This window comes from Bos grunniens, chromosome 21 (genome assembly GCF_055505025.1).
Source record: "Bos grunniens cultivar Pamir isolate PY7600 chromosome 21, Bosgru_T2T1.0, whole genome shotgun sequence".
Classification (NCBI taxonomy): Eukaryota; Metazoa; Chordata; class Mammalia; order Artiodactyla; family Bovidae; genus Bos; species Bos grunniens.
Window position 1 is genome coordinate 3,509,444 of NC_141185.1, and position 25,631 is coordinate 3,535,074.

The window sequence follows — 25,631 nt, forward strand, 5'->3', positions numbered from 1 at the left end:
CAGCACCACAACTATTGAGCCTGTGCTCCAGAGCCCGGGAGCCACAGCTACTGAAGCCTGAGCACCCTGGAGCCCGTGCGCCACGAGAGAAGCCAGCACAGCGAGAAGCCCAGCACTGCCACAGGGCAGCCCTGCTCCCCGCAGCTAGAGAAAAGCCCCTGCAGAGCAACAAAGACGCAGCGCAGCCGAAGAAGACACGGACGCCTGTCAGTTGAATTTGTATAAAACGAATGAGGACAACCCAGAAAACCCACATGGTATGTTACAGTGTGGATCAAGATACTTCTTCCTGTAGAAGTAATGACTCTGAAACACTACCCTTTCTAGGCAGGCAGCTCCATTGTGGGTATAATCAAACTTTAGGAGCTCTTAAAGTCAACATGGCCTAAGTGTTACTCATTGTTGTAGGAGCAATTTTTTTAATACACCTGACCCCGCTTTGTTTACTTACTTCCTTGCTGTAGTCACTGGTTTGTTGTCCTTTCTGAGATTCTAAATGTAAGTGAGACGACATGGTATTTGCCTTCCTCTGACTTCTCTCACTCAGCATAATACCCTCCAAGCCCACCCATGTTGTTAAAAGAGTGTGGCAAAACCAGACTATTGAAAAGCACAGCATCTCGAAAGCCAGAAAAGACGACTAATGATTCAGGGCTGCCCTCTGCCGAGGGGGGAGCTGGGGGACTTGGCGCAGCCAGAGGCGCTCGGCGGGGCGAGGACCTGAGTCTCTGAGCTGGGCGCAGGGAGTCCCCCGGATGACCTGCCCACGGGCACATGCTCTGCCCAGTGGAAGGTTTTATCCAAAACAAGTAAAACCACGTCAGTTTACAGCGTATTTCTGTCAAGGACCCAAAATAGCTAAAGGCAAGGACACTGAAATGGGAGCTCTGGGAACACAACCACGAACAATAACTGCTGGTCCCTGTGTGATTCATCCCTTTGCAAAAACCTACATAACGAAGAAAAGATACCACCTATTCACTGTGATCATCGGTGAGTGGGAGGATGGTGGGTGCTTCCTTTTTTTTTTAGCTTATCTGCATTTCTGAGTTTTCTGAAAAAAGCATGTAGCACTTTTGGAAGAAAGAGCTAAACAGAAGCTGACTATGAAGATGTCATGACTAAAATAAACATCCTCCTTCTTTACTGGACAGCTTCCCCTTGGCTCTGGGCGAGACTTCCCACGGGAGCTTGTTACCTTACTGTTGTTTACTTCCAGGGGCTCCTGAGAGCAGGGTCCAGAACTACGGAGGTAATCTTGACACATTTCCGTGACCATTTTATGCAGCTCTTCAAACTCCTTGTATACAGATGGGAAGAGAGGTTTTGCTAGATGACCTTTTTCAACCTCAGTGAAGATAAAGATGACAAAGGGGAAAAAAAAAAAAAAAGATGTTTCGACCCAAGGCAAAGATATGGAAAATACAGAGAGGAATCCTAAGGCGGGAAGGACATTCCTAAGCCCCCAGCTGCTGTCAGCAGACTTGGCCTTCGCTCCCCAGCGAGAGTAAAGTGTGCCCTGCACTGCGCTCAGTGGGACAGCAGACGGCCCGGAAGAAGCAGCCCAGGAAACAAACCAGCCCTGCTGAGGGCCGCCGCAGAACGGCGGCCGGGGGAACAGGACAGACAGGCCCTGAGGACCAAACAGGCACGTTCTGGGGCCTGCAGCCGGGGGAGGGCCAGGTCTCTACTCCTGGGGTGCTCCTGAAGTGTGGGTGCAGGCAGCAAGGCCACATCTCAGCACAGGCTCCCCGGGGACGGGGCTGCCGTGGAGGCGGCTGGCAGGGGCGTGGGTGCGAGAGGAAAGGTGACTGTGGCTCTTCCCGCACACCGAGTCCACGCGGGCCTGCCTGACGGCCCTGTGCTGGGTGCCCAGGCCGGACCAGCCAGCCCACTTTAGCCCTCTCTGGGGAAAGGAGATGATTCCCAAGGCCTGGCTCCGTCTAAGAAAATATTATAAAGGATGCGTTTCTAAATAACTTCAGATCATCCCCTCAGTTGCTTAGAAACACTAAGAAGACCCACCTTCATCAGAAGAAACTCATACACGGTCACAACCTGAGCCAGTCGAGGCAGAGCCAACTCCACTAGATCGTCCCGGTCACACTGGTGGAGAAGCTACCGGAAGAAAGTGTTTGACATCTTTGAAAGAATTTCCCAGCAGCCAGCAAGTTGGTGCAACAAAAACCACAGGAAGCAGAAAGTTGCCTAGTCTCAGTGACGAAGCAACTCTCAACTGGGAGCGCTGTGCCTGCTACACAGCTCACGTGCTCACGCATAACCAGTCCCGTGATCGACTCTGCATTCAGAGTCTGCCCCCGACGGGAGCACTGAGCGAGCAGTGGGTACCAGGCCCTGGATGAGGACACAGCCACGGTGGGGAAACAGGTTTCGCTCCCCAGGGCTCACCAACTGGTGTCAGAGCCAAAAACACAGCAAGTCCCGAGGCAGCCCGCAGCCAGGAGACCACACCAAGGCACAGGGACAGGCAGGAGGAGACGCGGACATGGGGAGGGGCTGGGCGGGGGGCGTGGATGACGCAGGAGGGTGCAGTCCTCGGACGGGACTGGAGTGACGGGAAAAGAGGCGTCGTGGGCACGGTGTACCCCCACACCCTGGACGGAGCCTGATACCGGACACCCCCAGTTGTGTGTAAACCCGTGCCCATCTCTGGGACCCCCACACCCCGGACGGAGCCTGATACCGGACACCCCCAGTCGTGTGTAAACCCGTGCCCATCTCTGGGACCCCCACACCCCGGACGGAGCCTGATACCGGACACCCCCAGTCGTGTGTAAACCCGTGCCCATCTCTGGGACCCCCACACCCCGGACGGAGCCTGATACCGGACACCCCCAGTCGTGTGTAAACCCGTGCCCATCTCTGGGACCCCCACACCCCGGACGGAGCCTGATACCGGACACCCCCAGTCGTGTGTAAACCAGTGCCCATCTCTGGGGAGCTTCTCTTGTGTGGGATCAAAAGAGGTGCTCCTCAGAGGGTCCCTGATTCTCCGTGGCACAGTGCGGCGCTGCGGGTCCCAGCCACGCACTCCAGTGGCCTCACTGACCTGACCCACAGGGAGTGTCTCTGGGGTTCCAGTTCCTCATCTAAGCGGAGCTACTGACACACAGTGAACTGAGCGCGGCTGGAACCCAGCAGAAAGTGCTCCCAGGATGGAAGCCATTCGCTCGTTTCAAATGTTAGTGAGCAAATCACATCAGAAGCCTCCTGACCTCCTACTCCTAAAACTCACTCAGCCAGGACTTGGTAACAAGCCCATGGGGAGGAAAGTTAATTCACCCGGGTTTAAATTTCCCGCTGGATCCTGCAGCCTCCTAGGCTTTCTAGAAAGCCATTTCCTCTCTGAAAACCACTTTCCCCTCATATGTAGTTTGGAGGCCCAGGGCCCAGAAAGCCACTCTCTGGGGCTGGTTGTCTCACGTACTTAGCTGTGCTTTCCCTTTGCTATTTTTTTACTTATTTTCTTTAAGATGCAGGCAAATAAATATATCCTTGCCAAAGACAACCTAAGTTTGGGGTCCCACTCTTCTAAGCCAATCTAAATTCAATAAACCTACTTTCAAGGGGCTAGAAAGGAGATTCTAGAATTTAAAACCCGAAACATGCTTTTATATCTTGAAACTTTTTACAAAAAAAAACCCACCATTTCTATTCTTTTCTAAACTGCTTCCACACAAACCCAAGTTATAATTATTCTACAAGTTATCAAGGCAAGCAGCTGGCACACCTAAGAATCATTTCGGGCAATGCCATCTCTGAATAGAGCATTCATCCCATTACACATCAGGTGAACTGTTTGAGTCCTTCTGGGCATTTTACTCTGAAATTCAGAAACCTAGAGAGTTGCCACATACCATGCCAGAGACACGGGTTTCAAGAACGGGGCTCTAAGGGCGACGCACCTCCTGGAGCCTGGCCCTGCTCCTCGCGGCCCCAGCACCCACGGGCGGGTGAGCTGTACCGCTCCGCTCCAGGACGGCCGTGCTGGGCTCTGCGGGGACCATGGAGAAGCTGCTTCTTCTAGGTCCGGGATGTCTCTCTGATCCCAAAAGGGCTGAAAAACTTCCATTTTTTGCTTCAGATACCAGCGCTTCTTCAACTTCCACAGACTGACCATTCTAGATTGGGGTGCACACCCAAACCAAAATAAAATAATCATGCTTTATACACCGTAATGAAAACCTTAGAGAAGAAAAAATATCATCAAAACAAGGAACTTGTAAATTATTCTTCTTGGCATAATCAAGACACATTAATGATAATCAATGCATCTTAAACAAAGGTTCCCTTTAAGATACCAGATGAACACCAGCCTGCAAATCTGGGCTGACAAACCATAATCATGGAGTTGTGCCCAAAATGAAACGAAAAACTCTTCTGATGTCACTGGCATATTAAAAATTGACCTGAGTTTTGTTCATTCATAATTCACCCATGACTTCTAAACTTTTTTTATTGGATACACTTCAAATACCGTAAAAGTCATCCTTTGGAAATATACAGAGGTGGACTTTAGAAAATTAACCAGGCTGTGTAAGCTCAGAGTCCTAACCACTGGACTGCCAGGGAAACACCTCAACTGCTGTTTTTAAATAACGGACTAGTGCACATGTCACACAAATGTTCACCCCACACACACTGGGCTTCAGTAAATACATGCTGAAGTGGTAATGCAAATCCATGGTGACTGGATCTGCTCTGTTTGTGAGTTTTGAAAGGGGAAAAGCGGGGAGAGAACCCGGCAGGCCGCGTGTTACTGCAGACGGTCCAGGAAGCAGCCTTGTGGACCAGCGCCCCCACGCAAACCTTTCCCAAGGCCACGGTCATGTCAGCATCAGCAAGAGCGCTGCGATTTGTTTCCCTGACCGGCCCTGCAGGACCCGCGCCTGCATTCCACCGCACGCGGTGAGCCAGGCTGCCCAGACAGGAGGCACACTGCTCCGTGCCCACCCGGCACCAGTGCGCACATATCGTCCACTCAAGGACAACGTGCAGGAACGAGGACACAACCACCGACAGAAAGGTTACCTGCAGGCCACGCTGCGCTGACGCAGCCCCTTCCTCAACTGGCAGAGCTGGCGTGGGCGGCCCCTGGGACGCCAGGCTGCAGGTCTTGCCCTCCGTGGGGCCCGCGATCATGCTCCCATTGGCCTTCTCAGATGGCGACATCTCAGGCTCCAGGTGGCCATGGCCAGGGTTAAGTTTAAAGTGCCGGGCCAGCCCCCCCTTTCCTATGTATGACTTTTCACACGTCTGACACTTGAAAGTTTTGGGCCTCAGGGAGCAGGTTGCTAAGTCAAAGAGCGCCCGCCTTCCTCTCTGATCTTCGTCTTCTTCCACACTCAGCTCGGCGTAGTCGTCGGAGTCAGATGGGTGGCCATCAGCCAAATCCTCTGTCTTGATGAACTTATAATCTTTAGCTTTATACTTGGGAGGTCGAGATATCCGTCCAGAACGTGTTTTCACTTTTAGAGACTTCTTTAGTTTCTCAGCGTGTTTTGTTTGCGAGCTGGAAATAAATAAATTTGCTGAACTGGATGAAACAGATGTGATTGCCGGCGGGTCAGAGGCCGACAGACGGACGGCCGCAGTGCTCCGGCCACTCGGAGGCTCGGTGGCCGAGACTGTCTTCACAGGGACTGGCCGGAGGGCAGGCAGCGGCCTCTGTATGAACACGCGAACCGGAGGCCGGGGATGGTGACTCAGGACGCGTGACGGCGGCCCCAGCAGCTGAGAGCTGAGCCCCACCGCGCTGCAGTGCCCGCTGGGCGGCGGGCCCGGCCCGGCCAGCTTGGACTGGATGGTGGCCAGCACGGGCATCGGCTTTTCCTGACCTTTTGTCTCTCCAGATCTTACCTTGATGCAAATGGCTTCCAATTGCTTAAACACAGAAAAAGAAAAGAAGCACTGTGTTTATCACATTTCTGCAATTTTGTTCCCATCTTAAAACCACTGCTGAAATTTTTTTTCTAACTTACACATCTTACATATAAAAAACTCTGTATCTATTCTGTTTACACTGACATTTCTCAACCTTTCTGCCCAGTCCATAGTCATCTATTTTACGTCACATTTCTTGTAGTTGCATACATAAGAAGCATTTGCTTATATACACAAAATAAAAGTTCATGTAACTACTCACCATTCTTACATAAATGCCTTTTGATAGCACTGGGTTGGCCAAAAAGTTTGTTCAGCTTTTTCTGTACAATCTTAACGGGAAAAACCAAATCAACTTTTTAGCTAACCCAGTATCTACATTTTTTTTTTTTTTACTTTTTTTTTAAAATCCACTCAGTTGATCACATGAACCATTAAAAAATATCCTTTATAGTTTTACCACATGTACTTGGAGTTCTTAGTACTCTAAATTGGACTCAGTTCAATACATGGCCTTATTTTTTAAAGTTTTGAGTGAAATTCTGGAAACCAAAAAAGCCATAAAGAACTATGCAACTCGGGTCCTGACCACCTACGTTTTGACACGCAACATTACTACACTGGGAAGCCTTCTTGCCCCACGTCTGCACGCCTTGTTTTCCCCCAGCCCGAATGTGCTGTTTGTCATTTGCACGCATTCTTTATATCACTCTTGTGCTTAGTCACTCAGTCGTGTCCGACTCTGCGACCCCATGGACTACAGCCCACCAGGCTCCTCTGTCCACGGGGATTCTCCCGGCAAAAATACTGGAGTGGGTTGCCATGCCCTCCTCCAGGGGATCTTCCCAACCCAGGGATCGAACCCAGGTCTCCTGCATTGCAGGTGGATTCTTTACCAGCTGAGCTACCAGTGAAGACCATATTATACTTGTAGGTGTCCCTGAAAATAAGCAGTTCTGTCTTGATGTGTTTTCAAATGTTACACAAGTGAGCACCATCTCTGGTACCCTGGTGGGTTTCCCGCCTTGCTCGTGAAACTCCTCCGCGGGGAAGTGCGTAGCCCTCGGGCGCTCACTTGTCTGTTCTGTCTTGATGCGTTTTCAAATGTTACACAAGTGAGCGTCATCTCTGGCATCCTGGTGGTTTTCCCGCCTTGCTCGTGAAACGCCTCCACGGGGAAGTGCGTAGCCCTCGGGCGCTCACTGCTCTGTAGCACAAGGCACAGGTGGCCTCCCACCCCGCGCTCTCTGGTCTGCTTTGCACGGTCACGGATCGCAGATGTGTGTGTACACACGTGTAAATTTCTCCAGGGCACACACCTAGGAGCTGGGCTGCATTTCTTCATCAGCTTTTTTTTTTTAACATCTAACAAAGTTTTATTTTATCCTTTTGGCCCCACGGCTTGTAGGATCTTAGTTCCCCAACCAGGTATAGAATCTGAGCCCTTGGCAGTAAAAGAGCAGAGTCCTAACCACTGGATGGCCAGGGAAGTCCCTGAAAACATTTTAAATGCACGTGCCTTTTGACCCAGCAGTCTTGCTTCTTGAATCCCAGAAGGAACACTGGCACTGTCACAGGGATGTATGTCCAGGGGGTTGAAGGCAGCGCTGTAACAGAAAGCACCCGCCAAAGGCGAGGGCTGCTGCCGACCAGGTTCCACAAGTGCTTTTTAGAGAATATTTATTTATTTGGCCATGCTAGGTTTTAGTTTCGACACTCAGGATCTTCAATCTTCACTCTGGCACGGGGGATCTTTAGTGTAGCATGCAAACTCTTAGTTGTGACATGCAAGATCTAGTCCTCTGACCAGGGATCGAACTGGGCCCCCTGCCTTGGGGGTGCGGAGTCTTAGCCACCAGACTACCAGGGAAGTCCGCACCAAGTTACTGAGCAGTGACCTTGGGCCTGATACAAAGTGTAGGTGTTCGGGAGACAGCAGTCATGGTCTCGGCGGGGGGGCAGCAAAACTAGGTTCCTGCCTTCACTGAGCAGAAACAAAAAGAGAAAAGACAGATAAACCTCATCACCCAGAGCTGACTTTCTCAACTTGCCACAGCTGACATCTTGGACCAATAAGTCTGTCATGCCAGCTGAGCTGGGCAGCGTTGAGCACAGCCCCGCCTCTACCCAGCAGAAGCCAGCAGCACTCCCCAAGCTGTCACAATCAAAAATGTTTCCAGCGACTTCCCTGGGGGTCCAGTGGTTAAGAATCTGCCTTCCAGTGCAGGGGATGTGGGTACCACCCCTGGTTGGGGAACTAACATCCCACGTGTCTCTGGGCAACTAAGCCGGTGCCCCGCACTCCAGAACCTGTGCTCCACAATGAAGACCCCGCGTGCCCCAACTAAGTCCCAGTGCAGCCAAACAGATTAAAACCAAAACCAAAATATCACCAGACTTTGCCAAGTGCCCTCTGTGGGGCAAAACTGCCCCCGTTGAGAACCACCAATTTGGGGCCACTAACAGGCCCTCTTTGGACTCAACCCTCTACCAAGGAGAGGGTCAATAAAAATAAAACACAGGACAGAATGAAAACCCACACTGAAATCAAGTTGGAGGTTGGAGTAGATCTGTCTGCACATTATATACTACTACAAACAGCAGACAATTCAATATACTGGTTTTTGAGTAGGTGTGCAGAGCTAGCCCTGAGCCACCATGAATCAAATGACAACTAGCTTTACTTTGCATATCCTTTAAGAATCACATTTGTTTCTTTTTACTACCAATCACTTAGAATGTTTCTCTAAGCTCCTGGGGTATTATCAGATAATGCCATTATAGACACACACACACACACACACACACACACACACACACACACACACAGAGCAAATCCTGTTGTTTCTGAATTACCTCAGAGGCAAAGCTGGTCTGATTTTTAATCTGCTCTGCAGACTAGTTTACCAAGTGGGTATTCTACCTGATACCTGTTATATGTCTGTTTCATTCAACAGACTTTTCCTGAGTATCGCTGGGGGCCAATTCATAAATAAGTCAGGTCCCAGCCTCACCCACGGGTGGCGGGTTTCCCCTCCCAGGCCTGCCACCTGCAGCCCTGCTGACTCAGGTCTGCACTTTGCCTCAACGTCTGTGCTTTCAAAAGCTCCACAGCTACACCTGAAGGCAGTAATTGCGGAATGCTGCTAGGAGAACATCACTGCCACGGCGCAACAGGTGCAGTGAGAGAAGCAGGGGCAGCTCAGGGCTGGCGGGCTTCCCGAAGAGGTGACCTCCGCAGGGGGCCTTGTAGGATGAGTAGAATTTTTGGAACAGATGTTCTAGGTGTAAGGAAAAACGTGTGACTGCACCGATGCATGAAAAGGAGCACTCTGTGTGGAGGAAACTGAAAAATCTCTCTGTGGGGCAGGAACAAGGCTGGGAGGGGTAGGTGCTGACCTGAGGGAGTGTTTAGTCTGTACCTTTGAATCCACACCACCCCCCAGAGACCCTCCTCTGCCTGGGTTCTCCAATCACGCCTGGGTCCCCGCCCCCCACCGCCTCTCCTCTTCTGTATTTTCCACTTGGACCCACCGTCCCAGGTCTAGCTCAGACCACCTCTTCTCATCCCCCTCGGCCAAAAGCAACTTGGCCCTTTCTCTAAGTGCATTTGGCCGTGTCCTATTTATGTAGTATCTCTAGCTTTCTGCCCTTGACCAGAAGTCATCTGAGTGACGAGTCACCCCCTTGGTCACATCATAACTCCATCTCGTGCGTCTCTGTGGCCTTTGTGGCACAGCCAGGGGGAAAAGAGCATTACCAGAATTGAGTGCAAAACCACAGTACCATGAATGCATTAAGTATTTATATCACCCCAATGAGAAGAGCTAGAGAACATGATCATGCTGTCTAACTCCAGTTAAGTTTGCTTTCATTTTGGGGAATACATCATTTTTGGGCTCTTTCCTAAGTTATCTAACCCAAAAAGCTATAGCCACATTCAACAGACCCTGGAGTGCAGCCACGCCTGGGGAGGCTCGGAGTAATCACTCAGCCTCTCTCAGCTCCTTCCTCATCTATAAAATGCTGATAAAAACACTTTTGTGTGGTTGCTGAGACCCAAGCAGTCCAGCACAGTGCCGGATACAGAGAGGAGATGGACAGACTCGGCCACCGGAACCCTTCTGACTCCACAGACCTGCTGTGGGACTTCGGTGGGAGGCATTTATTTCTTCAGCACAGTAGGAGACTAACGTCCTACAAATAAGGAAGCCAAAGTCCAAAGAGGTTGAATTACCCAAGGTCACACTTCTAAGAAGTTTGGTGTTTGGGCAGTCATACTTGTCTCCCCAAACTTGAGTGAGACAACTCTCCAGTCTTGATGACCAACTGGGTACCAATCTTAACTGGCCAAATCCCTCAGAAACGAAAATATAAACTTCGTGAAGACTGCTGATTCTACTACCTATTTCTTCTAGAGGCAGGATCTCTGTGGTACTTTTGGAGTGAGAAGCACGGTGACATTCACAAGCCCAGTGCTGAAAGGGGATGTGACTTCACAGGTGGCATGAACGACCTCAGGCTCGGATGCTACTCTGGACGCTCTGGGATGGCAAGACCCATGTTCGAGTTCCAGCTTCCTTAGCGGCCAAGAGCTGTGTGACCCGGAAATCAGGCCACTGAGAAAGGACGCTGGCTAGCACACGGAGTGCTTCCCACGGGTTTCATTCATTAAGCGAATGTCAGGCACCTGCCGGGTCTGTAACAGGGGTTGCAAACGCAGGCGCCACCACCGCGAGCAGGTGCTGCATCAAGTCACTAGAATGTACTTCGTTCCGCCCCCGAGTCTCGGCCGGGCCATTTGCAGCACCTTCCACCTGAAAGACCCTCTACGTTGGTTCCTTTTAAGCTATTCAGGCCTCCGCTCCATTGTCAGGCCTGGGGACCCCTCACTCGCGAGCAGCCTCCAGGTCCGGCCGCTCTTCATGGACTGGGTTCAAACGCCGCACCCGCCGCAGCGCCTAGACACCGTGAGCGCTCAACGAAAACGGGACGAAACGCCCGCGAGAGCAGCCAGGCGGCGCGAAGGAGCCCCGGGCAGGGGCCCGGCGGGGTGGAGGAGCCGACGGTGCCGGCGCTGACAGGGGCGGGGGACCTGCCGTCCCCAGGGAGCCGAGTATGAGGACGCCCTGAACTGTAACGGCCGCTCTCTCGGGCAGGGCGGCCCTAAGGCCTAAGCGGAGAAGCCTTCCTTCCCCGCGCGAGGCCTCTCGGCACGCTCCGGGCCTCAGTTGCCCCACGGCCCCTCCTCACCTGCGGCGGCAGCAGGCGCGGCGGGCGCGGGGGCTCGGCGCCGGGGCCCCGCTGCAGGGCGGCCTGCTGGGCCGCGTCCCGCAGCCGCCGCGCCGCGTCCAGCACGCAGGGCGGCGGCGGCGGCTCTGCAGGCGGCTGCGCCTTCGTCACCTGCTCCAGGACGCGCCGCAGCTGCTCGGGGCCCAGCGGGGCCACGCGTGCGGCGCTCCCGCGCTGGGAAGAGGGAGCCCGGCTGCCACTGCAGCCGTCCTCACTGCCACCCTCAGCTTCCGGCTCCGCGTCCGCCATGACGGCCGACGCGGGGACTCGAACCCGGGTCACCGAGCGCCGGCGGCTCAAATGTGCGTCACCTGGGAAAGGAGGCAGCTACGAGTGCCCCGCAGGCCAAGACACTTCGGAAGGCGACCGCACCTGACAGACAGAGTGGGTCGGTGGGCGGGGCCTACTCAGGCCCCGCCCTGCCGCCCCTTCCCGCCCAGAACTCTACCCGGCCACATTGCCTCCTTGTCAGGCCATATTCGTCTTTCTGTCACCTCCTGCAAGAGGTGTCCAACAAAAAGAACAAAAAGTCTTCGAGGTTCCAGAGCTCCTGGCCTAACGTTTTTATCCAAACGCTATCAGCGTCACCTGAAAACCCTGTCTGGACCTGCGGAGGCATGGGTCAGCAGTGGCCCGCTGCAGGGGCTCTGGGTGCAGCAGGCTTGGCTGTGGCAGAAGCCCTGTTAGAGGAGGTCTCCATTAACCCCACCTTAGAGTTGCAGAGCAGACGACCCAAAACTGCAGAACAATTATACCATATACATTGTCCCACTGTTGAGAAAGTTCTAGGACCTACAACAGATTGCCCAACCCGGGGATCTGGCAACGGGACTGAGAACCCCCAGGGGAATTTGACTTTGGAGGGCAGTGGGATTTGCTTATAGAACTTACACAGGACTGGGGAAATAGACTCTTGGAGGGCACAAACAAAATGTTCTGCACACCAGGACCCAGGAGAAAGGAGCAGTGACCCCACAAGAGACTGACTCAGACTTTCCTGTGAGTGTCCATGAGTATCCGGCAGAGGCAGGTGCAGGTCAGCAGTGGCCTGTTGCAGGGTCGGGGGCACTGGGCCATTATCTTCGTCATGGCTTCCCTCGTAGCTCAGTTGGTAAAGAATCTGCCTACAATGCAGGAGACCCAGGTTCAATCCCTGGCTCGGGAAGACCCCCTGGAGAAGGAAATGGCAACCCACTCTAGTATTCTTGCCTGGAGAATCCCATGGACAGAGGAGCTTTGTGGCTACAGTCCATGGGGTTGTAGAGTCGGACATGACTTAGCAACTAAACCACCACTATCACTACCATTATCTTCATTACCTCCGCCATAGTTTGGTCTCAGTCAAACAACAGGGAAGGGAACACAGCCCCACCCATCAACAGAAAATTGGATTGAAGATTTACTGAGCATGGCCCCGCCAATCAGAACAAGATCCAGTTTCCCCCACAGTCAGTCTCTCCCATCAGGAAGCTTCCATAAGCCTCTTATCCTTATCCCTCAGAGGGCAGATAGAATGAAAACCACAATCACAGAAACTAAACCAGTTACATGGACCACAGCCTTGTCTAACTCAATGAAACTATGAGCCATGCCTTATAGAACCACCCAAGACAGACGGGTCATGGTGGAGCGTTCGACAAAACATGGTCCACTGGAGAAGGGAATGGCAAACCACTTCAGTATTCTTGCCTTGAGAACCCCATGAAGAGTATGAAAAAGCAAAAAGATAGGACACTGAAAGATGAACTCCCAGGTTGGTAAGTGCCCAATATGCTACTGGAGAGCAGTGGAGAGAGAACTCCAGAAAGAATGAAGATACGGAGCCAAAGCAAAAACAACACCCAGTTGTGGATGTGACTGGTGATGGAAGTAAAGTCCGATGCTGTAAAAACAATATTGCATAGGAACCTGGAATGTTAGGTCCATGAATCAAGGCAAATTGGAAGTGGTCAAACAGGAGATGGCAAGAATGAACATCGACATTCTAGGAATCAGAGAAAAAGAAATGCAAAAAGGCAAAATGGTTGAGGAGGCCTTACAAATAGCTTAGAAAAGAAGAGAAGCTAAAGGCAAAGGAGAAAAGGAGAGATATACCAATGTGAATGCAGAGTTCCAAAGAATAGAAAAGAGAGATAAGCAAGTCTTCCTCAGTGATCAATGCAAAGAAATAGAGGAAAACGATAGAATGAGAAAGACTAGAGATCTCTTCAAGAAAATTAGAGATATCAAGGGAACATTTCATGCAAAGATAGGCACAATAAAGGACAGAAATGGTATGGACCTAACAGAAGCAGAATATATTAAAAAGAGGTGGCAAGAATACACAGAAGACCTATACAAAAAAGATCTTCATGACCCAGATAACCACAATGGTGTGATCACTCACCTAGAACCAGACATCCTGGAATGCAAAGTCAAGTGGGCCTTAGGAAGCATCACTACAAGCAAAGCTAGTGGAAGTGATGGAATTCCAGCTGAACTATTTCAAATCCTAAAAGATGATGCTGTGAAAGTGCTGCACTCAATATGCTAGCAAATTTGGAAAACTCAGCAGTGGCCACAGGACTGGAAAAGGTCTGTTTTCATTCCAATCCCAAAGAAGGGCAATGCCAAAGAATGCTCAAACTACTGCACAACTGCACTCATCTCACATGCTAGCAAAGTAATGTCAAAATTCTCCAAGCCAGGCTTCAACAGTACATGAACCATGAACTTCCAGATGTTCAAACTGGATTTACAAAAGGCAGAGGACCAGAGATCAAATTGCCAACATCCACTGGATCATGGGAAAAGCAAGAAAGTTCCAGAAAAACATCTATTTCTGTTTTATTGACTACACCAAAGCCTTTGACTGTGTGGATCACAACAAACTGAAAAATTTGTTCAAGAGATGGGAATACCAGACCACCTTACCTGCCTCCCGAGAAATCTGTATGCAGGTCAAGAAGCAACTGTTAGAACCAGACATGAAACAACAGACTGGTTCCAAATAGGGAAAGGAGTATGTCAAGGCTGTATATTGTCACCCTGCTTATTTAACTTATATGCAGAGTACATCATGAGAAACGCTGGGTTGGAGGAAGCACAAGCTGGAATCAAGATACCAATAACCTCAGATACACAGATGACACCACCCTTATGGCAGAAAGTGAAGAGGAACTAAAAAGCCTCTTGATGCAAACTTTCAGGGAGAGTGAAAGAGGAGAGTGAAAAAGTTGGCTTAAAACTCAACATCTAGAAAATTAAGATCATGGCATCTGGTCTCATCACATCATGGCAAATAGAGGGGGAAACAGTGACAGACTTTATTTTTTTGGGCTCCAAAATCACTGCAGATGGTGACTGCAGCCATGAAAGTAAAAGACACTTACTTGCTCCTTGGAAGAAAAGCTATGACCAACCCAGACAGCATATTAAAAAGCAGAGATGTTATTTTGCCAACAAAGGTCCATCTAGTCAAAGCTATGGTTTTTCCAGTAGTCATGTATGGATGTGAGAGTTGGACTGTAAAGACAGCTGAGCGCTGAAGAATTGATGCTCTTGAACTGTGGTGTTGGAGAAGACTCTTGAGAGTCCCTTGAACTGCAAGGAGATCCAACCAGTCCATCCTAAAGGAAACCAGTCCAGAATATTCATTGGAAGGACTGCTGCTGAAGCTGAAACTCCAATACTTTGGCCACCCAATGTGAAGAACTGACTCACTGGAAAAGACCCTGATGCTGGGAAAGATTGAAGGCAGGAGGAAAAGGGGATGACAGAGGATGAGATGGTTTGATGGCATCACCGATTCAATGCACATGAGTTTGAGCAAGGTCTGGGAGTTGGTGATGGACAGGGAAGCCTGGTGTGCTGCAGTCCACGGAGTCAAAAAGAGTTGGACACGACTGAGTGACTGAACTGGACTGTGAGGGTTTCAAAGTGTGCATTTTTATCAAGTGTGGTCCCCAACCCCAAAACTGTTTCCCTGTCGGCCCACTCCTCCTGCCCGCTCACCCAAAGGGGGCGCACCTCAAGGGTATCATTTCACTCATCAGTGCCCGTTGGTTCATGCTCAGGGAGTGAATGATAGATGCATGAACATGAATGAATGAATGAATGAATGAGCAGAGGAACCTCCCCACCCCTCTTCACACTTCAGTCGCAGCTCTGCCACACCCTCTTCTTCCTTTCCCAATCTCCCCTCCTCGCTGCTCCCGGTTCCCAGTGTCTTATAGCCACAAGCACTAAGGCGGCCGTAGGGCCATCGGTCAACAAATACTAACTAAGCGCTTGTTGGGTGAGTCATCATCGCTGCCCTCTACGTACAGTCTAGGCTGGAAGGGAGGAAACTAGCATTTGCAGCGTAATATGGTGAATCCATGATGCTCATGGTTGGGGAAGCTGGGGGCCAGGCTTATTTATACCAGAGAAGTTTCCAGTAATCTTTCTGATACTTTTTCTCTCCACTGGACCACCACGATCATCATTCACCATCATCAGCAGCATCATCTCATCATCATAGTCAATTACCTTGCACTGTGCTCCCTGCAGTGTCTGACTTAATTCATTAGTAGCCTCACTAAGGATTGGCCAGAAAAGAGATCAGATTTGTGGAATTTGTTCCAATTTCTTAATCCTTTTCTTCTTTCATTAAAAAAAAAAAACAAAAAAAAACCTTTCAAATGAAAGACTTTCTCATCCTTTCATCCTCAAATGCCAGACAGGTCCTCTCTGACATCTAAGAAAGGACTGGCCCCTCATCTAGAACACTATCCCATATATCTTTTTTGAGCCTGTCAGGGAGGAAAAACTTTTCCTCTATCCTCTTATGTTCTGTCTCTGGGGTCTTGTGAATTAAGCTGACAAAAGACAGATTAACAGAGAAAAGACAAATATTAGGGAGTTCCCTGGTGGCCTAGTGGCTAGGATCTGGTGTTTTCACTGTGGAGTTCTGGATTCAATCTCTAATCAGTAAACCATGCTGCATGGCCAAAACACACACATAAACATACAAAAAAGAACAGGCAAATTTTAATATAATGTATTTTTAGTAATGTACCAATGGAATTCACAGAAAAATGTTGGGCTTATACATTATCTTAACAGGGAAAGGGATGGTGGGAGAGGGCACTTATGGGAAAACAAACAACTTGGGAAAGATAAATAGGCCCTTCCCTAGAGTAGAGGGGAGGTAGGATAGTTTCCTGACAATGCCTGCGTAGGGGTGATGGCGGCTTCTCCTGTCCAAGGATGAAAGTCAGCCTTGCCTGGTTGTTCCCAGGAAAGAGGATTTACGACAACCGAATTCTTCCAGAAGGCTCTACTTTAGGCAGAAAAGACTTTTCAGGAGCTAAAATGGCCTCTGTTCAAAATAATTTTTATGCCATAGAGGTGAATTCTGGACCCTTTCAAGTCCTTGTTTAGGGAAAGTTATGGGCTCAGAGGGCAGCAACTTAGGCGAGGCCTCTGCATCTAACAAGGTGCCTGTTGTACACACCCCAGGTGTTGACGCCGAAAGCTCAGCCTCTCTACACGGGTGCTGAACCACATCTCGGAGACAGAGTTTTGGGTGAAATAGAAATGAATAGCTCTGTCGCGTTGCCAGGCAAAGGGGCCACAGCGGCCTTGTATCTCTCAAAATAGTGTGTCCTCCCCTGGGAGGACTTGATGAGGAGTTTTATAGCTAAAGCCCCAGGGCGGGGTTGCTGACAAGACTAGAGCGTGTACAGGGCCCGTACTCCAGGAGTGGTCTAATCATGGTGAGCTTCTCTGGGCCCTTCAGTCTTGCCTCAGGCCCTTTCTTAGCTGTTCCTCCCTCGATTAGCAACTCTTGGAATCTGCCCTTGGGACTCAGGGAAGGTCATGGAGGCTGGAGTCTCCCCTACAAACAAGAGATGGGGGACAGAAATGCTTCCGGGGTCTTCCCTGGTGGCTCAGTGGCAAAGAATCACCCGGCAATGCAGGAGATATGGGTTCGGTCACTGATCCGGGAAGATCCCACATGCTGTGGAGCAACTAAGCCCGTGCACCCCAACTACTGAGCCTGTGCTCTAGAGCCCGGGAGCCACGACTACCGAAGCCCGCGTGCCCTAGAGCCTGAGCTCCGCAATAAGAGAAGGCACCGCAGAGGGAAGCCCGCACCCACAGAGTAGCCTCCACTCTGAGAAACTCTGAGAGTAGCACTCCACTCTGAGAGAAACGCCTGCGCAGCAACGTAGACCCAACACAGCCAAAAATAAAATAAATGAATAAATACAATAAAATAATAAAGGCTTCCATGCCTAGGAGCCCACAGGGTCCTGCTTGATTTCAGTGTGAAATGCAATCTCAGTGCAGGTGCCTATTCTAGGGGTCAGGAGCCCCAGGTTTTCCTAACTGTTCGTAATAATAACGGTCCCGTCACACTTTTTTTAAAAAATAACTTTATTTTATTTTTGGCTGTGCTGCATCTTCACTGATGCAGGCAGGCTTTCTCTAGTTTCAGAGAGCGGGGCGGGGGGCTACTCTTTGGTTGCAGTATGCAGGCTTCTCATTGCGACGGCTTCTCTTGTCGCACAAGGGCTTCGGTTCCCAGGCTGTAGAGCACACGCTCAGCAGTTGTGATGCACGGGCTTAGTTGCCCAATGGCATGTGGAATCTTCCCAAATCAGAAACTGAACCCATGCGTCTGCATTGGCAGGCGGATTCTTTACCACTGAGCCCCGAGGAAAGCCCTCCATCACACTTTTAGTACACACGGAGCACTCGCCAAAGGTGTTAAGCCTGTAGTCTGGGGACTTGAGCTGTCATTTATTTCAATCAGAGCTTGAGGCATATTTGAGAAAAGAATGAATGAACGGTCTAGCAGATGTTCTCATTTGAGATTTTTTCAAACTTGATTGGACCTTGACGTAAGATGGCATCCACCCTTAAAAGCCTTTGCTAAACGAAGAACTCCTGGGAACTTCCCTGGCAGTCCAGTGGCTAAGACTCGTACTCCTAACGCAGGGGGCCCAGTTCAATCTCTGGTGGGGGAGTTAGATCCCATGTGCTGCATCCAAGGCTTCACGTGCCACAACTAAAGATCCCGCTGCAGCGACGAAGATGGGAGATTCTGGTGCCGCAACTGAGACCCAGGGCAGGCAAATAATAAATATTTTTAAAAAATCTAAAAATGCTTGACTTGGTCTATGAGTGAGAAATTCATCCAGCTGCCCTCTCGCTACATACTGCAGAACTGAGAGGAAGAAATGTGAAGTCTAACTGGCCAGAATGGCTATCATCAAAAAGTCCACAAACAATAAATGCTGGAGAGGGTATGGAGAGAAGGGGATTCTCCCACACTGTGGGGAGGAATGTAAATTGGTACAGCCACTATGGAGCACAGTATTGTTTTTTAGTCGATAAGTCGTGTCTCTCTTGCGACCGCATGGACTCTAGCCTGCCAGGCTTCCCTGTCCATGGAGTTTCCCAGGCAAGAATACTGCATTGACAGGGGTCCCTTTTACCACTGAGCCACCAGATGGTAAACTGAAAAAAACCCTAAAAATAGACCTCCCATGTGCTGTGCTCAGTTGCTCAGTCTTGGCCGACTCTGCAACCTTTGGACTGTAGCCCGCCAGGCTGCTCTGTCCATGGGATTCTCCAGGCAAGGATGCTGGAGTGGGTTGCGGTGCCCTCCTCCAGGGGATCTTCCCGACCCAGGAATCAAACCCGTATCTCCTGCATCACAGTCAGGTTTTTTACCCACTGAGCCACCTGGGAAGCCCAGAGGGATCATATGACCCTACAACCCCACTCCTGCGCATATATCTAGAAAAAAACATGGTCTGGAAAGATACATGCACCCCAATGTTCATTGCAGCACTTTTTACAATAGCCGAGACATGGAAGCAACCTAAATGTTCATTAACACAGGAGTGCGTACGGAAAATGTGGTACATATATACAATGGGGTATTACTCAGCCTTTAAAAAGAATGAAATAATGCCCTTTGCAGCAACATGGACGGACCTAGAGTGTCATACTGCGTGAAGTCAGACAGACGAGGAGAAATATCATATGACACCTCTTGTATGTGGAGTTTATAAAGAAATGATACACATGAACTCAGAAGAGACTCACAGACTTAGAAAATGAATTTGTTGCCAAGGAAAGCATAGTTAGGGAGTTTGGAATGGACATGTACACTCTGCTCTGTTTAAAATGGATAACCAACAAGCACCTACTCTGTAGCACATGGAACTCCAGTCAGTACTAGGCGGCAGCCTGGCTGGGAGGGGAGTGGCGGGGAGAATGGATATACGGATATGAATGGCTGAGTCGCTTCACTGTTCATCTGAAACTATAGCAATATTGTTAATTGGCTATATCCCAATACAAAATAAAAAGTTAACAAAAATGTGAGGTCTAAGATCTCTCTGAAAAACAAAAAACAAAATGTAGCAAAAGATTTCCAGATGCTTCTGTTACCCAAAAGCTGGGTTCACCTCTAGGTGAGTGTGGACCCAAAAGGCAGCCAAGTCAAAAACTGAAGGAAGGGTGCATTCCTTGCAGGAAGTAAGGAGAACACCAGGGGTCTTTCCTAAAGTGGTGTCAATTCAAACAGCAAAACTGGGGAAGGGGCTTGGGTGGTATATACATATTCATGAAGGGGATTGAGCAGAGGAGAATTCAGCATAGCAGTGGGGCAAAGATGCTGATTGAAATCAGGAGGGTCAGAAAACATCAACATCACGAACCTTTAGGTTCCAGTAGATCTGGTGGAGGGAGTTTAAATTCTGCAAAATAGCTCAAGAAAGCGCTTCAGGCTAATCTTTACCTTTGAAACAGAACTGGGAGTCTTTACAACAGGTTTATTATCTTTGGTACTGTCACTTCTCTTGCCAGATAACAGTTTGTTCTCTGTGCCCTTCAGGTTGTTATTACTGAGCTCTTCCGCCTGCTCACCCCCACTTTAGGCCGCACCGTGTTTGCTCTGAGCTCCAGCTTCCTACTAAGCTAGCGCCGCTGTGGTCTCCCTCCAGTCACCATCACGATCATCTACGAGGCCCTCATCAGCCATGATGAGATGTTCTCTGCCATCTACCACATCCGGGACGTTGCAGACGCACTGTGGTGGACAGATTGTGTCTGGAGGTGAAAGCGAATATGGCCAGCAGGACAGAGGGTAACACCGATGACTCACTCGCTCATCGGTGGAAATTTCTCTGCTGAAGACCCCAAGGATGAAGGTGCTGAAAGCATAGCAATCACTGACACTGATATTGTCATGAGCCATCACGTGCAGGAAATCCACTTCACAAAAGAAGCCTACAAGTGAAACAGGAGAGGAAGGGGGTGGGGCACAACCTTGAAAAGAATGGCAGAGCCATAGGATGCAACATAAGTGGTTACAGCCAACGGGGTGCAAGATGGTGATGAGACTTCCACTAGACCTTGAGCCTCAGTATATGCTCATTGTAACGTATCAGCGAGCTAAGTGACATACTCACAGGCACTCATTAGCATATGAAATTACCCGCCCCAATAAAAAGTGACAACCCCACACCCTGGAGCCGCTCTTGCCTTCCGAGATGGCCCACGCTCCGTCTGTGGAGTGTTTCTCTCTAAATAAATCCACTTCTTACCTATCGCTTTGTCTCTCACAGAATTCTTTCTGCGATGAGACATCAAGAACCTGAGCTTCATGAAGTCCTGAGACCAGGTGTGTGATCTCAGTTAAAAGACCTTGAGCTCAAGTCCCAGTGTGGGTTGCACGGTTTCACAAGAAATGCATGGAAGATTACACGAGGTCAATCAAAGGGACACTTGAAGAAGAGACCAGAAAGACTAAAACCTTTTATGACAGGGGCTGCGGAACAGACCAAGCACATCCTTACTAGTTTCAGAAACGATTGGTTCTTTATTAGTGTAAACATGGATTCAGATGGCATGGTTGCTCTGCTGGACTGCTGTGAGGACGGTGTGATCCATACGTGATTTTCTTTAAGGATGGTTTAGAAATGGAAAAATGTGAACAAACTTGGCTGTGACTTTGAACCAACTATCCTCATAACTGGCTGCCTGCTGCTTTTCATCCACACAACACCAGGACTTAGACAACTGGGACTGATGTCATCCTGAGCTTTTCATTTATTTTCTCATTGATTTAGAGCTTCCCTGGTGGCTCAGAGTTGTTGTTGTGTTTTTTTTTTTTTTTTTAATTTAAAAAATTTTATTTAATTGGAGGAAAACTGCTTTACAGTGTTGTGTTGGTTTCTGTCATACATCAACATGAATCAGTCACAGGGATACGTGTGGCCCCTCCCTCTTGAAGCTCCCTCCCGCCTCGCACCATATCCCACTCCTCTAGGCTGTCGCAGAGCACTGGGTTCAGCTCCCTCCCTCCTTAGGCAAATTCCCACTGGCTCTCTGTTCTACCTATGGCAATACATACGTTTCAGTGCTACTGTCTCCATTTGTCTCACCCTCTCCTCCCTTCCCTGTGGAGTGGAGGTATGGTTTTTGAGGGGGAAAAACACATGTCATGTAGGTTGTCTAAAAATTGTTGTTGTTCAGTCACTGAACCGTGCCCAGCTCTTTGCGACCCCATGAACTGCAGCATGACAGACTTTCCTGTCCTGCACCATCTTCCGGAGTCTGCTCAGGCTCACGTCCATTGATACCCTCCAACCATTTCATCTTCTGTGCTCCCTTCTCCTCTCGCCCTCAGTCTTTCCCAGCATCAGGGTCTTTTCCAGTGAGTCACCTCTTCGTATCCGGAGGCCAAAGTATTAGAGCTTCAGCTTCAGCATCAGTCCTTCCAGTGAATATTCAGGGTTGATTTCCTTTAGGATTGACTGGTTTGATCTTGCTGTCCAAGGGAGTCTCAAGAGTCTTCCCTAACACCACAATTCAAAAGCATTGATTCTTTGGTGCTCAGCCTTCTATAAAGTCCAACTCACACATCCCCGTATGATTACTGGATAAACCATAGACTTGACTAGACAGACCTTTGTCGGCAAAGTGATGTCTCTGCTTTTTAATATGCTGTCTAGGTTTGTCACAGCTTTTCGTCCAAGCAGCAAGCATCTTTAATGTCTAAAACTGAAATGCACTGAAACTAAACTAAACAGATCTCATGATTACGGAGACCTGTTCAACGACAAGCATGGTGGCCAGGCTTGGAACACCGGTTAGTTAGGCCCGAAAGGGCTTTTCTCAGGTCCTGAAAGCTACCCTATTTGCTTTCTAACCCTCACTACAGACTGGGCAGCCATCTGGCCGGTCCTTGTCTCCACGCGTGCCGGGATGCGTGTCTCCTTCCGGGTTCCCCAGCTGGACTAGGACGCGTGCAGTAGGCGCTCCATAAACACGCGTGGAATGGCCTTCGCTTTGGCAGCACGTACAGTAAAATCTGAAGGATATAGAGATAGCGCCCCTAAGCAAAGATGACACGCAAATTCGTGAAGCGTTCCGTAAAAAAAAAAAAAAGAAAGAAAGAACCGCAACAACAACAACAATTAAAAAAACAAAAAACAAAAAACGTGTGGAATGAATGAACTCCAAGGCTGGATTTTCAACTCTAAGAGACTACTGAAAACCGAGGTACCCCGAGGGCTCTCAGAAGCTCTGCATTGGGGAGCAACCCGCAGTGACATTGGAGAGTATCCTAAAATAGGCCCGAAAGGGGCAGCATGCCCCCAGCGCGCGGGGACTGGGGTACCCCGCCCCGCCTCTGCACTCTGCCCCGACTTCCGACCCAAGTCGAGAGTGACTCCGCGATTCCTTCTGTTTGCACGCGGCCCCACGGCACTCAAAAAGCCTATTTTTCAAGACAGTTGTGAAACAAACCCATTAGCTGGAAAAATAAAAGAAAAAAAATGTCTTGCTCCTGTGGCCCGTACGGGGATCGAACCCGCGACCTTGGCGTTATTAGCACCACGCTCTAACCAACTGAGCTAACCGGCCACCTGAGCACAAAACCCCGCCGGCTCACTTACCAGATATCCACGCCTGCGCCGCATGGAGCCGACCAAGCGCCTCCCGGCGGAGTCCGCCGCGCCGACTTGCAGCCGGCGCCCGCCGGCCCGGGCTGCAGCCGTCCTCGTAGTCACCCCCATGGGCCAGATAAAACAACTGAGGCCTTTAAGGAGAGGGGAGGAGACTTCTTAGAGCGAATTGGAGGCTTTCACTGGACAAATGCAAGCTGCCCCTGAAACTTAACTGGGGAGTAGGATTCTCCAACTCGGTGCTATTTTTATTCATCACCGCGAATCTCACAGCGTGGAAACTTCGTGTATCAAGGGCATGGCTAAGTCACTTCAGTCGCGTTCGACTCTGTGCGACCCCATAGACGGCAGCCCACCAGGCTCCCCCGTCCCTGGGATTCTCCAGGCAAGAACACTGGAGTGAGTTGCCATTTCCTTCTCCAATGCATGAAAGTGAGAAGTGAAAGTGAAGTCGCTCAGTCGTGTCCGACTCTTAGCGACCCCATGGACTGCAGCCTACCAGGCTCCTCCATCCATGGGATTTTCCAGGCAAGAGTACTGGAGTGATTGCCTTCTCCAATCAAGAGCATTGGGCACTGCTAAATGCAGTTTGGAAAATGCAGAAAACCAGATAAAGGACCAAAGAACCTCCGAATTCCCCACCGCCCCGAGAAACAATGGCTACTGGGGTCTCGGCATCCTTCCTGCCAATCTTTTTTCATTGGGCGGTGTATTAAATATATGCAACCTTGTGAAAAAGAAAATAATTTTTATGTTGCTTTTTGTACTTAATATTCTATTATATGTGTATCTCTAAGTGATTGAAAATGTCATTTTAAGTGGTTCCTCAATGTTTCTTAAGTAAGGCATAGTTTTTCCTCCTCCCTCCTTTTGGAAATGTCTAGAAATTGTCGTCATTTTGCCCTCTTTTGTTAACTAGCACATGAATAAATCATGAAATAGCTGTGGAATGGGCAATGTGACAGCCACTGCAAAGGCATAAGGTCTGTATGCAAAAAAAAAAAAAAAACACCCAAAACAAAACAGGAGAAAAGTGCTGGGAAGACAAAACCCAAAGACGTCCATTCCTCCAGCCGTGTGTCCCCGGGGTCTCTTGGTCCCTGAGAGGCCCTCGCGGCCAGCGCTAATGCGCAGGTGCTCCAGGAGTGCAGAAAAGGAGCTCCAGCTTTTCCTAGTCTAGGCCTCTGGTCTGATCACTCCAAAAAAACTGCTCCCATGGGAGATGTCTCATCAAGGTTCCCTGTTGCAAGCAACAGAAGCCAAGCCTAGTTAATCTTAAGTGAACAGATTTAATTGAAAAGATGTTAAGTAGGGAATTCCCCAGTGGTTAAAACTCTGAGCTGTCATTGCCAAGGCTCCAGGTTCGATTCCTGGTGGGGGAGGAAAGATCTCATAAGCCTCCAGGTGCGGCCAAAATATAAGTAAAATAAATGTCATGAAAAGATGCACAGGGAACCCAAAGCCCCGGCTCTGTGACAACCTAGAGGGGTGGGATGGGGAGGGAGGTTTCCGATTCATGTTGATGTATGGCAGACACCATCACAATATTGTAATCATCCTCCAATTAAATAGAAGTAAAAAATAAATATCATGAAAAGATGTGAAGTTGTTCACTTCCCCAGCAGGAAGGCTGGAGAACCAAGCGTGGACAAACACCCACTCAGTCAAAACATGCTCATTCAGCCTGGCCGTGCGCTAAGCCCTGGGACTCGTCTGTGAGCAAAACAGACCTAATCTTGTCTTCACGGAGCTCAGACCTGTGCCTCATCAGCGCAGGCGGCTCGGGCCTCTCAGGGACCAAGAGACCCCGGGGACACACGGCTGGAGGAATGGACGTCTTTGGGTTTTGTCTTCCCAGCACTTTTCTCCTGTTTTGTTTTGGTTTTTTTTTTTTTTTTTTGCATACAGACCTTATGCCTTTGCAGTGGCTGTCACATTTCCATTCCACAGCTATTTCATGATTTATTCATGTGCTAGTTAACAAAAGAGGGCAAAATGATGACAATTTCCAGACACCTTCAAAAGGAGGGAGGAGGAAAAACTATGCCTTACTTAAGGCATAGACAGGTCTGGCAAAGACAGGTTTTAGAGTGCTTAGACAGGCTTAGGTGCCATGATGAGTGTATTAAACTGTGGTGCTAGTGGAGGGTTGATTGGACAAGTTCCTGGAGACTGGGACACTTGACTGTGTTCTGAAGGACAAGGATAGATGGGTGTAAGCCAAGGGGGTAGAGTGAGCTGCCTACGATGAGTTGTAGGCAGGCATCCTGCCCATTTTGCTTACAGGTGAATGTCCAGAGTCTAGCACCCTGTCTGGAATAATACATGATTAATAAACAGGAGTCAGGCTGTTACTGAACCAAACTTGGGTCCCCTCGTTTGTTCACTGTAAAGCCCACCTACTGCCCCCGGGTCATGGTGAAGGAAAGGGCGACATCTATTGTAGGGAGCCAAGCAAGGAGTCCAGCAGAGCTGGTGCTCGGA

General features: G+C 49.6%; 1 protein-coding gene, 1 non-coding gene and 1 pseudogene across 20 annotated transcripts in view; 1 reads left to right on the forward strand and 2 right to left on the reverse strand.

The window, feature by feature from the left end:
* The window catches only part of ZNF839 (zinc finger protein 839), a 23,555-nt gene extending 12,079 nt beyond the window's left edge, over positions 1 to 11,476 (reverse strand). For 6 of the 19 annotated variants that reach the window (XR_015149388.1, XR_015149389.1, XR_015149387.1 and 3 more), the window contains exons 1-5: positions 11,158 to 11,476; positions 5,053 to 5,904; positions 3,927 to 4,142; positions 2,026 to 2,118; positions 1,199 to 1,348 (exon numbers count right to left, since the gene is read on the reverse strand). Coding sequence is in view for 9 of the 19 variants with exons in the window: in XM_086362845.1 (XP_086218971.1) it covers positions 1,199 to 1,348; positions 2,026 to 2,118; positions 3,927 to 4,142; positions 5,053 to 5,904; positions 11,158 to 11,445 (1,599 nt within the window). In the remaining 10 variants the exon portion in view is untranslated. Of the gene's footprint in view, positions 1 to 1,197; positions 1,349 to 2,025; positions 2,119 to 3,878; positions 4,143 to 5,052; positions 5,905 to 10,042; positions 11,102 to 11,157 lie in introns of those variants that run through there. The other 13 variants (XR_015149390.1, XR_015149391.1, XR_015149396.1 and 10 more) reach the window with 11 other exon arrangements.
* A 337-nt stretch (positions 11,477 to 11,813) lies between these two features.
* LOC147348922 (translationally-controlled tumor protein-like) lies at positions 11,814 to 21,188 on the forward strand (annotated as a pseudogene).
* A 1,844-nt stretch (positions 21,189 to 23,032) lies between these two features.
* TRNAI-AAU (transfer RNA isoleucine (anticodon AAU)) lies at positions 23,033 to 23,106 on the reverse strand. The gene has a single exon. It is a non-coding gene; the product is annotated as a tRNA-Ile (tRNA).
* Positions 23,107 to 25,631: the final 2,525 nt, after the last annotated feature.